General features: G+C 45.9%; 1 protein-coding gene across 1 annotated transcript; it reads left to right on the forward strand.

The window, feature by feature from the left end:
- Positions 1–467: 467 nt before the first annotated feature.
- LOC128144986 (organic solute transporter subunit alpha-like) lies at positions 468–10,667 on the forward strand. Its single transcript, XM_052794526.1, has 8 exons — positions 468–765; positions 1,847–1,998; positions 2,106–2,179; positions 3,697–3,855; positions 6,876–6,987; positions 7,892–8,038; positions 9,432–9,537; positions 10,024–10,667. Exons 1-8 carry the CDS (start codon positions 684–686, stop codon positions 10,209–10,211), a joined length of 1,020 nt encoding a protein of 339 aa, XP_052650486.1. The 5' UTR covers positions 468–683; the 3' UTR covers positions 10,212–10,667.
- The last annotated feature ends 2,216 nt before the right edge of the window (positions 10,668–12,883 follow it).

Genomic DNA, 12,883 nt, shown 5'->3' on the forward strand with positions numbered 1-12,883 from the left:
GTCCCTCGGTGCGTTCCTCCCCTCGAGGTGCTCCCCTTCAGCCGGTGACAGAAGACGGCGCAGCTTTTCACCTCACGCCAGCCAAGATGGTCGGCGAGTCTTTGGCGGCGGGCTCCACGCAAAGTCCTTTGAACGTCTCCTACGTTGACCAAGCAACCTTCCTCCTCCGCGGAGCCCCTCGCACAGTGCTCTAACTGGGTCGGGGTGAAGGCTGACATGGCGCCGGGGAATCCAGCCCCCCTCCTCGGCTGGCAGCCCGCGCTCCTGTGGAGACCCGACCGCAGGTTCCCTCACACCCCGGGCCTGTGAAGGAAGGGGACGGGGCTGAGGCGACGGGGCTGAGGGGACGTGGCGGGGGGGGGGGGGGGGGGCTCGCTGCTTTCCACACGAGAACCTCCACAGAGACCGACCCGCCGGTGCCCGGGCCCCGCTGGGCGCCAAGGGGAAGGACAGCGCGGAGACCGGGCCCTGCCCGCCGCCCGCCCGGCCCCGGCTCCCGGGCTAATTATTAACCGTCCCCTGGGCCGAGCCCCGAGCAGCCGGACCCCGCACGGCGGACTCCCGCCCTGGTTAGGGACCAGCGGGCGGGCACCGAGCCCCCGTCCCCCCGTCTCCCCCGTCCCGCCGCCGCCGCCTCGGTGCTACCGGCCACACCGCGGCGGGGAGCCGGCGGTCTGGCCGCCATGGAGGGTGAGGCGAACGGGACCCTCCACCCGGAGTCCTGCGGCTCCGGCCAGCCGCCCTACTCGCGGGAGCTTCTCCAGAGTAAGTGCGGCAGCCCGGCCGGGCTGAGGCGAGGGAGGGAGGCGTGAGGGAGATGGCGGCGGGGAGGAGGGGGGGGCTGCCCGCCAGCCCGGCTGCTCGCCGGCCGGGTCTCAGGCTTCGCCCCCCGTGAGGAGAGCTAAGATGGGGAGATGGCCCCGGAGAGGTGGTCTGGAAGGGCTGGGGTCTTCTGAAGCGGGTTCGAGAGGCTGAGGCAAAGGCTGAGCTTTGCAAGGCGCTGCTCGGTGTGCCTTTAGATGGGCTACGGCCACGGCGGGAGTTGGTACCGGAGGTGAGGGTGAACTTCTCCTAAATTAAGCGTGGCTCCACAGCGGTGCTCTCCTCTGTCCCCAGAAGCAGCTTTCTTGGGAGAAAATACACCTCAGCCATCAGCCGTGGGTAAAAGTCGATACCCACACCCGGTGTCAACGGAGAGTGAAACCCATCAGCCGTGGGTAGATGTTGATACCCACACCCAGCATTAAGGGAGAAGTAAAAAAGAGCTTGGCGAAGGCGTCAGGTGTCATTTCAGGCTAGATACATCAGGGGCTTATCCTCACATTGTTCCTGTGCCTCAGAAACTTCCACTGAGCCTCTAAAAAGTTTGCGTGCCTAAGGAAGTTAAGCACAAACGTGCCTATGAACATACAGTGGAAGCAAAGTACTAATACTGAGTAAATACATTTTTGCTTGTTGTCTGCCTGGAAAAAGTTCCCAGAATATGTATTTATTTATTTATATTATGTATTTATTTATATTCTGTTACGTATTTACAGCCATCTAAGGACATTTGTCCTGGAACTCCACATTTCTGAAGGGGACTTTTGCATAATGCTTTGAGAACACGGAGGCATATTCTTCCCATATGCTGTCTGTGGATCCTGGAAGGATTTAGTCATGAACTTAAGTTTAAGTATCTGAATCATCCTGTGAAGTCAGTGGTCTGTCTATGTAGCTAAGGATGAGTGCAAGTCATTGCAGAAATAGAGCTAAGAAGCCCCTCAGAGATGGTGTCTTTACATTAAATGTTTGGAATGCTTACGAAATAAATCAGAACTGTCTGTTTTCTTTTCTCTCTCTGCAGGCCTTGACCTACCAGGGAGATTTCTCTTTGCAGTCTTGACTCTGATGACTCTAATTGCCAATCTGGTGTTTATAGAGGAAGCGGTCTACATCTACAGGAGAATTCCCTCCTTCAAAAGATCAGTCATAATTTGGATTAATGCTGCAGCTCCAGTAAGTTACTGGAAAACTAATGAAATTGAAAGTAGGGTTTTGCTGAAAATCCACATGAACCGGCTTTATCTCTGCCCTTGGTACAACCCTCCTCCCTTTCTCTGTAGGTGATTGCTACTACTTCATGCATTGGCATGTGGATTCCTCGCTCGACAATGTTTACAGATTTCACAGCAGCAGTGTGAGTATCCTGCTTGTTTCTAGACGTTGCCCCAAACCCTGAATTTCTTCCCTTTAAACATCTGCTGCTCTTGGTAAACACAGTTATTTTGTAAATTTAACAGTTTAGTAATTTTTGGTTTGAGTTGAAATCTCTTGGCAGCTCTTTTCTGGGAGGTGGAGAATGCTGAAGCAGTTCCCAGTGCTACAGTCCCCTAGTGTGGGAACCTCAGTATGAAAGATCTGTGACTCGCATGTAATTGATCCCTCGGATTGACAGTAGCTTTGAAGCAGTACTCCCTTTCCTCTCTCTGCGTGTCATGTGGAATGAGATTCTGACCTGTGACTTCTTCTCTGTGCTTTTACTAATGATGAGCCGTGGAGGTCTATTATTAATGGTGGCAAGTGAACCTCCGATAAGTATATCAATGTAAAAATGTTCCACAGTTCTCCTGATAAAAGCACTTTCTGTACGAGCATGACAGCTCTGACATGCACAGAGAAGAAGGGAGAAATGTGGTCCTTGCTTCCTGGAGGTGATGGCGCAGCCTTGGTAGGCAGAGCCCGGCGGGGGAATGCCGTGGCCTTGCGCACTCCGCAGTTGATTTTAGGATGATTTTGGAACCCACTGCAGGACAGTGTCACAGACTCTCATGAATAGCCTCACCCCACGTCACACTGCATTTACTAAGAGAGTGGAGTAAAAAAGGAGGGAAAACACAGTAGCAGGGAGCATGCAGCAATTTGTGCAGGGAGTGTAGATTGCCAGCAACTTCCAAGAATCCAGTCCTGTAGCACTTCAAGCCTGTCTGAATCCTCCCCCTCCTCCCTTGCCCAAGCTGCAGGTTCCTGTCCCCTCACTTGCATCTACTACCACTCAGTCTCCAGCTGCACAGCAAGCTCCTTCAAGGAGGCAGTGCAGCTGAAGAGGACCTCTTTTATTTGGTGAGGTTGGATTTCAGTGAAGACGTTCCCTAAATCAGTTAGGGACAGGGAGGAAAGGGCGGTTGCACAATCTGTAGTTCCTGGGAAGGGTTGAGAATGTGCAGGCGGTGAAGGAGGGAGAGGTGGCGATCAGCTTTGGCTGCAGAGGAACCGCACCCTGACTGGGCCAGCACATTTGATGATAGCTATATATATATATACATGAACCTAGCCATGTTTGCTGGGTTGTTTTTTATTTTAGAGGAGGAAGAGGACTTGTTCTAAAGAGTTTGGACCAGTCAGGACTAGATAACTGATGGAAAAATATGGCTGTAATGACTTGGGCCAGAAAAACCTGTGCTTTAATACTGACTCTGCCAACCAGCCACCAGTGCAGCTTTGGGAAATTCCACAGCTGCTCTGTGCCTCAGTTTTTTCCTCTTTCGGTGAGGTTAGGGCAGTTCTGGTCCTCCAAGGTGATGGAAAGCAGAAGTTTTTTTACAGCTAGTGCTAGAATTTTTGTTGATTGCAAAGCGTAAGCTGTAAAAACCCTGGACAGAAGGCGGCACTGGCCTGCGGAGGCATGTTCAAGCTGGCATTTTCTTCCTCTCCTAGATTTTTTGCCATAGTTATCCACAAGTTCCTGATGATGATGATTAAAGAGTGCGGAGGTCAAAAGCTGCTCCTCAAGCGTTTTGAAAATGGTCACTTCAAGATCAGCACCGGTCCCTGCTGCTGCTGCTGCCTTTGCCTCCCTCGTGTGCGCATCACTAGGTGAGTTGTCCTTTAAGTTTTCCCAGCTGCAAAACGGCTGCTGGGATTCAGCCAACTTGGCAAGGCCAAGCTTACAGCAAAGGGCCTCCCCGCTTCCCGAAAGTCAGTCTCAAGCCGTCTCTTTTAAACAGTGCCATCGCTTCGGGGCTGTACACCACCACTAATTTATTTCATTTTTATAGTGCAGAATTTTGCATAAGAGTTGAGAGTATGAGCTCTCTCAGTTTAACCCAATGCAGTGTTCCCACTCATAGTAATGTTGTGCACTGCAGTATCTCCCCAACTAATCCCATTCTGTTCCAAGAAACCATTTCTGTAGTAAGCAGTGGTGTGTGGGAGGAGGAATTTCTACCGTAGAAAACCTAGTAATTGAGATTTCAGTTTCTTTTTGTTCCAGAAGGGAACAAATGTCTCCAAATTGGGTAGTTTTCACAAGCAGAATTGTCAAATTGAGGCTGTCTTGAAAGAAAATTTCTCTTACTTCGATGAAATTGAAATGTTTCATTCTGATTTTGACTTTAAAACTACTTCAGATTAAAAGAATTTTTAGAACAAAAAATAGCTGTAATTTCTGGAAAGCTTTGATCTCAATGAAATGGCATTGTCTGGTGAGGCAAAAGCAAATATTTTCTTCTACTAAACTTAGTATTAATGCATCTTTGAGAAGCGGGGTGAGGATGGAGAGCTGCACCGATGGGAGGCTGTATACTGTAACATAAACTCTGCCTCCTTTGAGCACTGTCTGGTGGGGCTCCTCCTCCGGCTAGTGTCACCCTGTCATTTACACGCTGCTCCACAGCCTGGAAGCCTCATGTATTTCCCAGGGCTTTCCTACTGGCAGAGAGTATGAGAATGTTTCTCTCAGTAACAGCAAAAGCTGATGGATTGAATGTGCAAGACAGAGAGTTTTCTATGAGGGCCCGGACATCAGTGTCAGAGGGTCCTTAGGGACCTTATGGTCTGGTTAAATGAAAGCAGCAAACAGAACGCAGCATAGCAGTTTGTGATGCATTTGCAAAAACATTCTTATTTTTTATTGTAATAATTCTTCCTTAAACTGCCTCATTCAGTATTAGAATTTAAAGTCTTGTTTCCATCATTTTATTTTAATGGAATAACACTAGTTATTTACATAGAGGGGGCACGGAGAAGAATAGGTAGTAAACCAACCAAAAAATGGACCTCCAAAAATGGACGTAATACAATGATGTAAAATCAGCAACTACCGATAATGACTCCGACTAATTTTCATGGGCATTGGTTCAGGCTCATTTCAGCAGTCAGAGCTGAAGAAATGCCATGGGACAGAGCTGTGCTATAGATCTAACGTGTCAGCAGTATATTTGTTTTTCTTTCCGTCTCTGTCACCCTCTGTATAGGTTGTGGTGGCTGGGAGCTTGGGAGAGGATCCTCTACTATGCAGTCCTGTTGGTCAGTCCAGTGACAGCTTACGCAGAATGATATTAGCTAATCATAACTCCTTTCAGGAGCTAGATATTGCCTACTACTGCTGGGGGGAAGGACAGCTGCCTGTTCAAAAAAAAAAGGCTTTTTGCTTTACAGAGGGCTTAGGGCTCCTTCTCCGGTGTCTGTAGCACTGGGAAGCCCATCTGCTGTCTCTGCCTCTGACTTCTAGCCTTTTCCCATTACAAGGTACAATTTTTTTTAAATATGAGCAAGCTATACCAGAGAAAGGTCAGTCTCATATTCCTCCCGTAGGTATCTTGTGGGGAAACAGGGAGCTACTCCAAGGGAGGGATTCATTCTTTTAAAAAACCATATACTATTGAGAAGTCCTGAGAAAACTAACAAGGTACAGTAGACAGATGAGGCAAAGTAACAAGCCATACAATGGGGAGAGGTGTGACAGAAGAGGTCTGATGGTCAAGAGAGATAGACCTGCATTGACAAGGGAAACAACTCGGGGTGTTGCAGTGACTGCACTGTTTGTCATATTATTCTTTAAAGCCCCTTGGGAATAATAAATCTATGAAAAGGCACACACACTAAATGGCTGGCCAGTTGCAGGCCTTTCCACATGTGTTTGTGCCGCTTATAATCCTGTGGTTATTAGTTATATTCATTGAGCATTTCCTATAATTACTCGTTCATGGCTATATCCTGTAGCATACTAAATGGCAGCCTGTTGTCTGCTGAGGCATCTCTGATGGCAGTCTCAAGGGTCCAAGGAGCTACAGTGAAGACAACATTGACAGTATGGGAAATAATACACATTAATAGACTAAAACGTGAGCCAGCCGTAGCAGTGACAGCTTGTCCTGTGAAGGTTGAAGCAGAGTTCAGGTCAGTCAGCTTTCATGCCCTGTGTTAGAAAGTGCATCTGCCCCTTTCCTGGTGGCCTTTAACGCTGGCTGGCCAGGTTACTGTGTATGGGCTGTGTTCTGGTTCCAGTTTATACTGACAGAAGTGAGGAAATCCTGAGCTGTCCTGCTGGCCTTGTGCAGTTTGCCAAGTGAAAGACAGTTCCTTTCTTCTGTTAGAGTACAGAGGAGCAAAACCAGATGCTTATGTGGTAGTATTCATGATGCACTGAAAAACTGTCAGTCCTTTCACCCAGGTCCATATGATTCCCATTCTTGATCTGCCACAGGACTAGGAAGTGTCTGAACAGAAAGGCTGAATTGTCCAATTTCATCGGAGAACTGAAATAGTAAGGGAACAAGGCAAGAGCAAGTGGCATTATTGTTCAGAAACCGGTTATGCTGCTGCTGGCTCTCTGGTTAGCTTCAGGGCAGAGAAAGACATCACGTTTTGCCCAGCTTTGGTTAGTATGCAATTGCTGCAGAACAAGAAAAGTACTATCTTTGTAGAGACTTTACTAAATAAACACTGGGTAATTCTTGGAAGGATTTTCTTATCTTGAAGCTGTTCCTCCCTGGATTTTAGCTGCATGCTATAGGAGTGGGAAAGTTTTGCAGCTGACGGTATCCAAAAATTGTTATTGAGGTTGCTAATAAGATCTTGGCCTATGTGATTTTTTTTGTTGGTTTTTTTTCCAGACGAACTCTCTTTTGGCTCAAGCTGGGCACCTTTCAGTTTGCTTTCCTTCGACCCGTGCTCATGTTTTTATCAATAGTGCTTTGGACTAATGGCAATTACACCCTTTACAATGTAAGTAAATATTTTAATCAGAGCTGGTCCACAAAATCCATAGGTTTTAGGGTTGATGTTAGTATCTTAGCCTACAGCTAAACTGTGAAATGTGGGAGCACTTCCAAGTAAGTCCTTACTGTATTCTTTTGAGACCCTGAAGCATATAATTTCTGCCTTCCCCCAGACTCTCCGTTTCCTGGCTTCCCTTGGAAAGAAACTGGGCATCAGGGTGGGTTGGACATCAGATTATGCTCCAATATGTCTCCCAGCTTGTATGATTAGAATATAGCAGGACTGCAGGTTGCCCTGTGGGATGTACTGGCCCTGTGTTTTGTAAGGTACAGCCTTAAGAAACAAGTGTATGTACTGGCATCTAAACAGGAAGCCTAATTCTATGTTTTTTCTGCAAATCATGGTGATTTTTATATCTGTGCAAAGTAGAAAAGATAGCACTGTACTTCTGCTTTGTACCATGTAAGCTGCAAGATGATGGAGAAGTCTGTATCTGCTAATAATTTTGCACCTCTTGGATAACTCAGATTGAAAGTAATACATTTTTTTGTTGTTTTATGGTATAAAATAAATTACCCCTCTGAGATGTCATGCTGAATAAGCTCTCATGAGCTGCTGAGCGTTCCCAGGTGCTGCTGGGGTCGGATTGAGGGGTTGTGTCACTTGTTACCTTCCCAGGATGAACAGATTTACATGTCCCTGCCTGCTGGGTGAGAGCACTGTGCTAACACTCCAGTTGGTACTGTGCAGTTTCCCCATGCAAACCCCAGCAGCTGCTGCTGCCATCAGCTTTCACGGAGATAGAAGCAAGCATTTTAACATCTGCATCATCCAGTTCACAACTTCTTCCTGGAAACAGTAAAATGCACTGTAAAGTTTTGTAGGTACGCTTGTTTGATCTGCTTCTTAGTTATCTCCCAAGGGAGCTGCAATATGGATTAGCTGCTTTGTTGGTGTCCTCACCATTATTGCTCTGTGGCCAGTTGGAATCATGTTTCAACAAGTTAGGACTCTCCTTAACTGTAAGAAGATCATCCCAAAGTTTGCTCTTTATCAGGTGAGAAGTTTAATATTTCTGATAAGAATTTCTCTTAACAGCTAATATAACACCGTCTCTCTGGTTCTTGGTTCTTTGTCGAAAAGTTACAGTATTTTTTTTTTCCCTGTGCAAAGGCATATTTTTACCTGATTAAAGCTGCATCCCTTTGAAGCACTCTCCTTGGCTGCTGTTCAGTTTCAGCTTGAGCCAATTTACCTCTGGTCTCTCAGGAGTGCTGGAGATGTGAAAGCTGCGTAAAATCCATTTATCTTTAGGCAACTGAAATCAAAACAGCACCTTCTGCAGGGCCTGAAGGAAGCTTTGTAGATGCAGGATCCTCAAACACAATCTTAAAATGCTGGTGTGTACTTTTACAGACTAGGAGAGGATGTGGAGCATTGTGTGGGTGGCTGTTGTTCAAACTGTTTCAGCATATCACAATGTTCTGCTTTGACAACATTTTTCTTGGCCATTCTGCACTTCAGAGTTAGATAATAATGAAAATACTGGCTGGGAATCATTAAATAGTAAGGAACAGAACCAGATAGGTTAGACTAAAAAAGCCCAGGGACAGGGCCACCCTCTTCCGCATCAACCTGAAGAGACTACAGCAGAACCCTTGGGTATGCATCCGTCTTGAACAGGACCTGTAGAAAGGCTGGTGCGCTAAGGTTTCTCTTAAATAAATTATTAAGCACTTATAAATGCAATAAACAGGATAGTCACACCTGCAAAGCTGCATTAGGGTGAATCCAGGTTTAGGATGGCAAACTCTGTTAATGCAAGGGTTTATACTCAAACAGTTGCACCAGCAGCTAGAGAGACACTTTTCATATCTCTGAGGCAGCAAAGGCCTAGCTCAGCGAATAGCAGGTAATATCATGCATAAGTGATTGCTGCTGAACCCAAGCTGCAAAGAGTCCTTCATCCCTTCTGGCAAAGAAACCAGTCTCATATAACTTGAGGAGCACCACATCTCCCTGCTGTGGCAAAAAGAGGAGACAACAGAAAAAATGTTCTTTGTGAGTCCTTCCTCCACTAAGGGAGAACGTAAGCTCATAGGTCAAATTAACAGGAAGTTTTTAAAACATCATTACCTATTATTCAGAGCTCAGTACTGTTTAAAATCCCAGCTGGGAGGTCTGCGTATATTGCACCTACCAAATGAAGGGCAGAGAAGAAAGACTTTCCAAGCAGAGGTTTGATATGATACTCACATTCAGAGCAATATCATCCTGAGCTAAAGATAAATTCTGCAGAATGGCAGGCAGCCTGCTCGTAGATTGGAGGAGAGGGAGGGCAAGAAAGGAGGAATGAGGCAAAAGAGGGTCCGTTACGAAAGCAGAATTGTTGTGTGAACTATAAACCTTTTTCTGGTAGCTAAGGCATCTGTTTTCTCTTTCTGGTGCAGTTTATTCTCATCCTGAACCACTTGCAGGCAGCTATTATCAACATCTTGGCCATGCAAAGAATCATTCCCTGTGCTCCACCGCTCTCCTCTTCAGCAAGAGGAGCATGTAAGTTCTTCCGGGAAAGATCTTCTTCATTTACTTACAAAGGTGCCAGCTCAGTGTTGCTAACTGCAATATCTGGTGTTTTCCCAAAATACTAATTTCCTGGGATCACGTAGCTTTTGCAGAATCTCAGCTTTTACTTAACAAACAATAACAAGAGTTTCATAGCTGTCATAGCTGCAGAGAAAAACTTGATAATGAGAAGAGTTGGAATCAGAAATGAGAAGAAAAGAAACCAACGTGCATAGTTACTGTTAAATCTCTTGCGTTTTGGATGCATAACTTATTGCATGCTTATTGATGGGCAATACTGTAATTCTGTGACTGATTTTATTGCCAAGTGTGAGAGACGCTCCGTTATGGGGGCAGGACAGTAAAGCTTGTTCCTTTTGCACAGATGAAAATTGATAACCCAGGTATTCATTTTGTGTCTGATAGTCATTTCCCCCTTTTGGGGGCTTTTCTTTGCCTCCCGGGTTTTTTTGGCAGATATGACCCAGCAGCTCCTCATCATGGAAATGTTTTTGATAACCCTAATCTCAAGGGTTGTCTATCGGAGAAGGTACCGTGAGCTAGAGCCTCCAGAGCGTACAGCTGAAGAATCTGAGGCCAACAAGCAGACTCCTAAGATTATCCTGAACGGTGCAGTTAATGAAGATGGATTGCCAAGGTTTTAGAAGCCCTCTGTGCTGCTGTTCTGCCGGAGCTGGAAGCTTCAGGAGCATGTATATTCTTGCACCATAAATAGCCACTGTCCATGTCAGAACAATTTCTGACATAAATGCCTGTGAGCTGTAGTACTGAAAGGACCACTAGTGGAACGATAACCCTGTTTATTCTCCAGTGATATATACATGGTGTGAGTGTTTTCATACCATGTAATTTAGTAAGATTTCATACCATGTACTTTTCTGCTGTTACTGAGCACTTGATGGTAGCCAAGCTCTCTCACAATGTGATTTTATTTTATTTTTATTTTTTAGGTATTAGAATGGCTATGGTTTAGAGTTAATGCAGAGTCATTCTTGTTCATCTCTTTTGACTTTTTAAAATCTTATTTCACCCTGGATTGCTGTCATATGTCCAACACAGCATTTTCCCATCCTTCCTCCATTAAACTTTATTAGCTCTCATTCTGTGCCACGAGCTCACCATAGCTAATTCCGATCAGTAAATACATTTGCATATGTTTGTTCTGAAATCCCCAAACCTGTCTGGGCTCTCCACCTACAGATGTTATGATCTCTTTAGGGCAAGACTTTTTACATTCCTTGGCAATTCACCTCCTAACTTGGTAAATACACAGTTGCTGTTTGTAAATATGGCACTGGTGGATGTTCTTCCTAGGGACGGCAGATCCTCTGCCACTGGCCTGGAAAAAGAAAATAGGAGTTAGAGTCTGAGATGTCTTCTGCCACTGGTCTGTGACGTTACGTGGTGCTTTGGTTCTCTGCTTGGAAAATGGGAATAATGATACTCAGGATCCTTCCGCTAATGGTGTCTGTGGGGATAAGAGCCATTGAAAGGAATATTGGGGGTGGTGGTTGACAGCCGGCTGAACATGAGCCCACAGTGTGCCCAGGTGGCCAAGAAGACCGACAGCATCCTGGCCTGTATCAGAAATAACGTGGCCAGCAGGAGCAGGGCAGTGACCGTCCCCCTGTACTCGGCACTGGTGAGGCCGCACCTCGAGTCCTGTGTTCAGTTTTGGGCCCCTCACTACAGGAAAGACACTGAGGTGCTGGAGCGTGTCCAGAGAAGGGCAACCGAGCTGGCGAGGAGCCTGGAGCACAAGTCTTAGGAGGAGCTGCTGAGGGATCTGGGGTTGTTTAGTCTGGAGAAAAGGAGGCTGAGAGACCTTATTGCTCTCTGCAACTACCTGGAAGGAGGTTGTAGTGAGGTGGGGGTCAGTTTCTTCTCCCAAGTAACTAGTGATAGGACTAGAGAAAATGGCCTCAAGTTGCACCAGGGGAGGTTTAGATTGGATGTTAGGAACAATTTCTTCACTGAAAGGGTTGTCAGGCATTGGAACAGGCTGCCCAGGGAAGTGGTGGTGTCACCATCCCTGGGGGTATTTAAAAGCCGTGTAGACATGGCACTTAGGGACATGGTTTAGTGGTGGACTTGGCAGTGATGGGCTTACGGTTGGACTCGATGATCTGAAAGGTCTTTTCCAACCTAAATGATTCTATGATTCTGTTTAATCTCTTTCAAAAAATTCTTACCTCCCCAGCTTCTTCACCCCAAATCTGACCTGCCCAGGCATCCAGTAGGGCTTCAAGTATTACAGAATCTTTTCAATTCACACCCATTGTCCTGTTTTGCATAAAACTTTTTTTTACTTTTTGCAAATGATCCTGATGTTCTTGGATGAACCTAATCGCTTTGGTTTAGCTCACTATAATTTATTAAATGATACTGTGTTTAGTAACCATTTGGATATTCTGCTGGGACCAGAGGTGCAGCACTTGTCTATCCACATCTAGTCTGATCCCTAGAAGCAAACACCCAATCCACACAGCAAGAATTCTTATTCCATATGTAGGTTGGGAAAATGTTTCATGTTGGAAAAGATGTTAGTAAAATCTTTTACCTATATTGTATCAAATATAACTTATCATCAGAGCAAAGCTAGGCAGGTAGAATCATAGAATAGTTTGGATTATACGACCCTTTAAAGGAAGGGACCTTTAAAGGTCATCTAGTCCAACCCCCCTGTCACGAGCAGGGACATCTTCAACTCAATCAGGTTGCTCAGAGCCCTGTCCAGCCTGACCTGGAATGTTTCCAGGGATGGGGCATCGACCACCTCTCTGGGGAACCTGGGCCAGGGTTTCACCACCCTCAGCGTAAAAAATTTCTTCCTTAGATCTAGTCTGAATCTGCCCTCTTTTAGTTTAAAACCATTGCCCCTTGTCCTATCGCAACAGGCCCTGCTAAAAAGTCTGTCCCTGTCTTTCTTATAAGCCCCCTTTAAGTACTGGAAGGCTGCTGTAAGGTCTCCCTGGAGCCTTCTCTTCTCCAGGCTGAACAACCCAACTCTCAGCCTGTCTTCATAGGAGAGGTGCTCCTGCCCTCTGATCATTTTTGTAGCTCTCCTCTGGACCTGCTCCAACAGATACCAGGGCTTTATTTTTAGTATACCTTGAATTAAAAAATGCTTTCAGTTTGGGAATTCGTGGAAAATGAAATATTCTGAAAACAGCTAGTGAACCATCTGGAAGTAGAAAAGGAGGCTGAGTTAAACAAAATGTTTTCTTCTTTCTGATTGAGATCAGAAATAATATTTTCTTTAACAATAGAAGGATTCCATTACGGTAGAAAAATGGAATTATTATTCTTTTGAAGT

The sequence above is a fragment of the Harpia harpyja genome, chromosome 8 (assembly GCF_026419915.1).
Source record: "Harpia harpyja isolate bHarHar1 chromosome 8, bHarHar1 primary haplotype, whole genome shotgun sequence".
NCBI lineage: Eukaryota > Metazoa > Chordata > Aves > Accipitriformes > Accipitridae > Harpia > Harpia harpyja.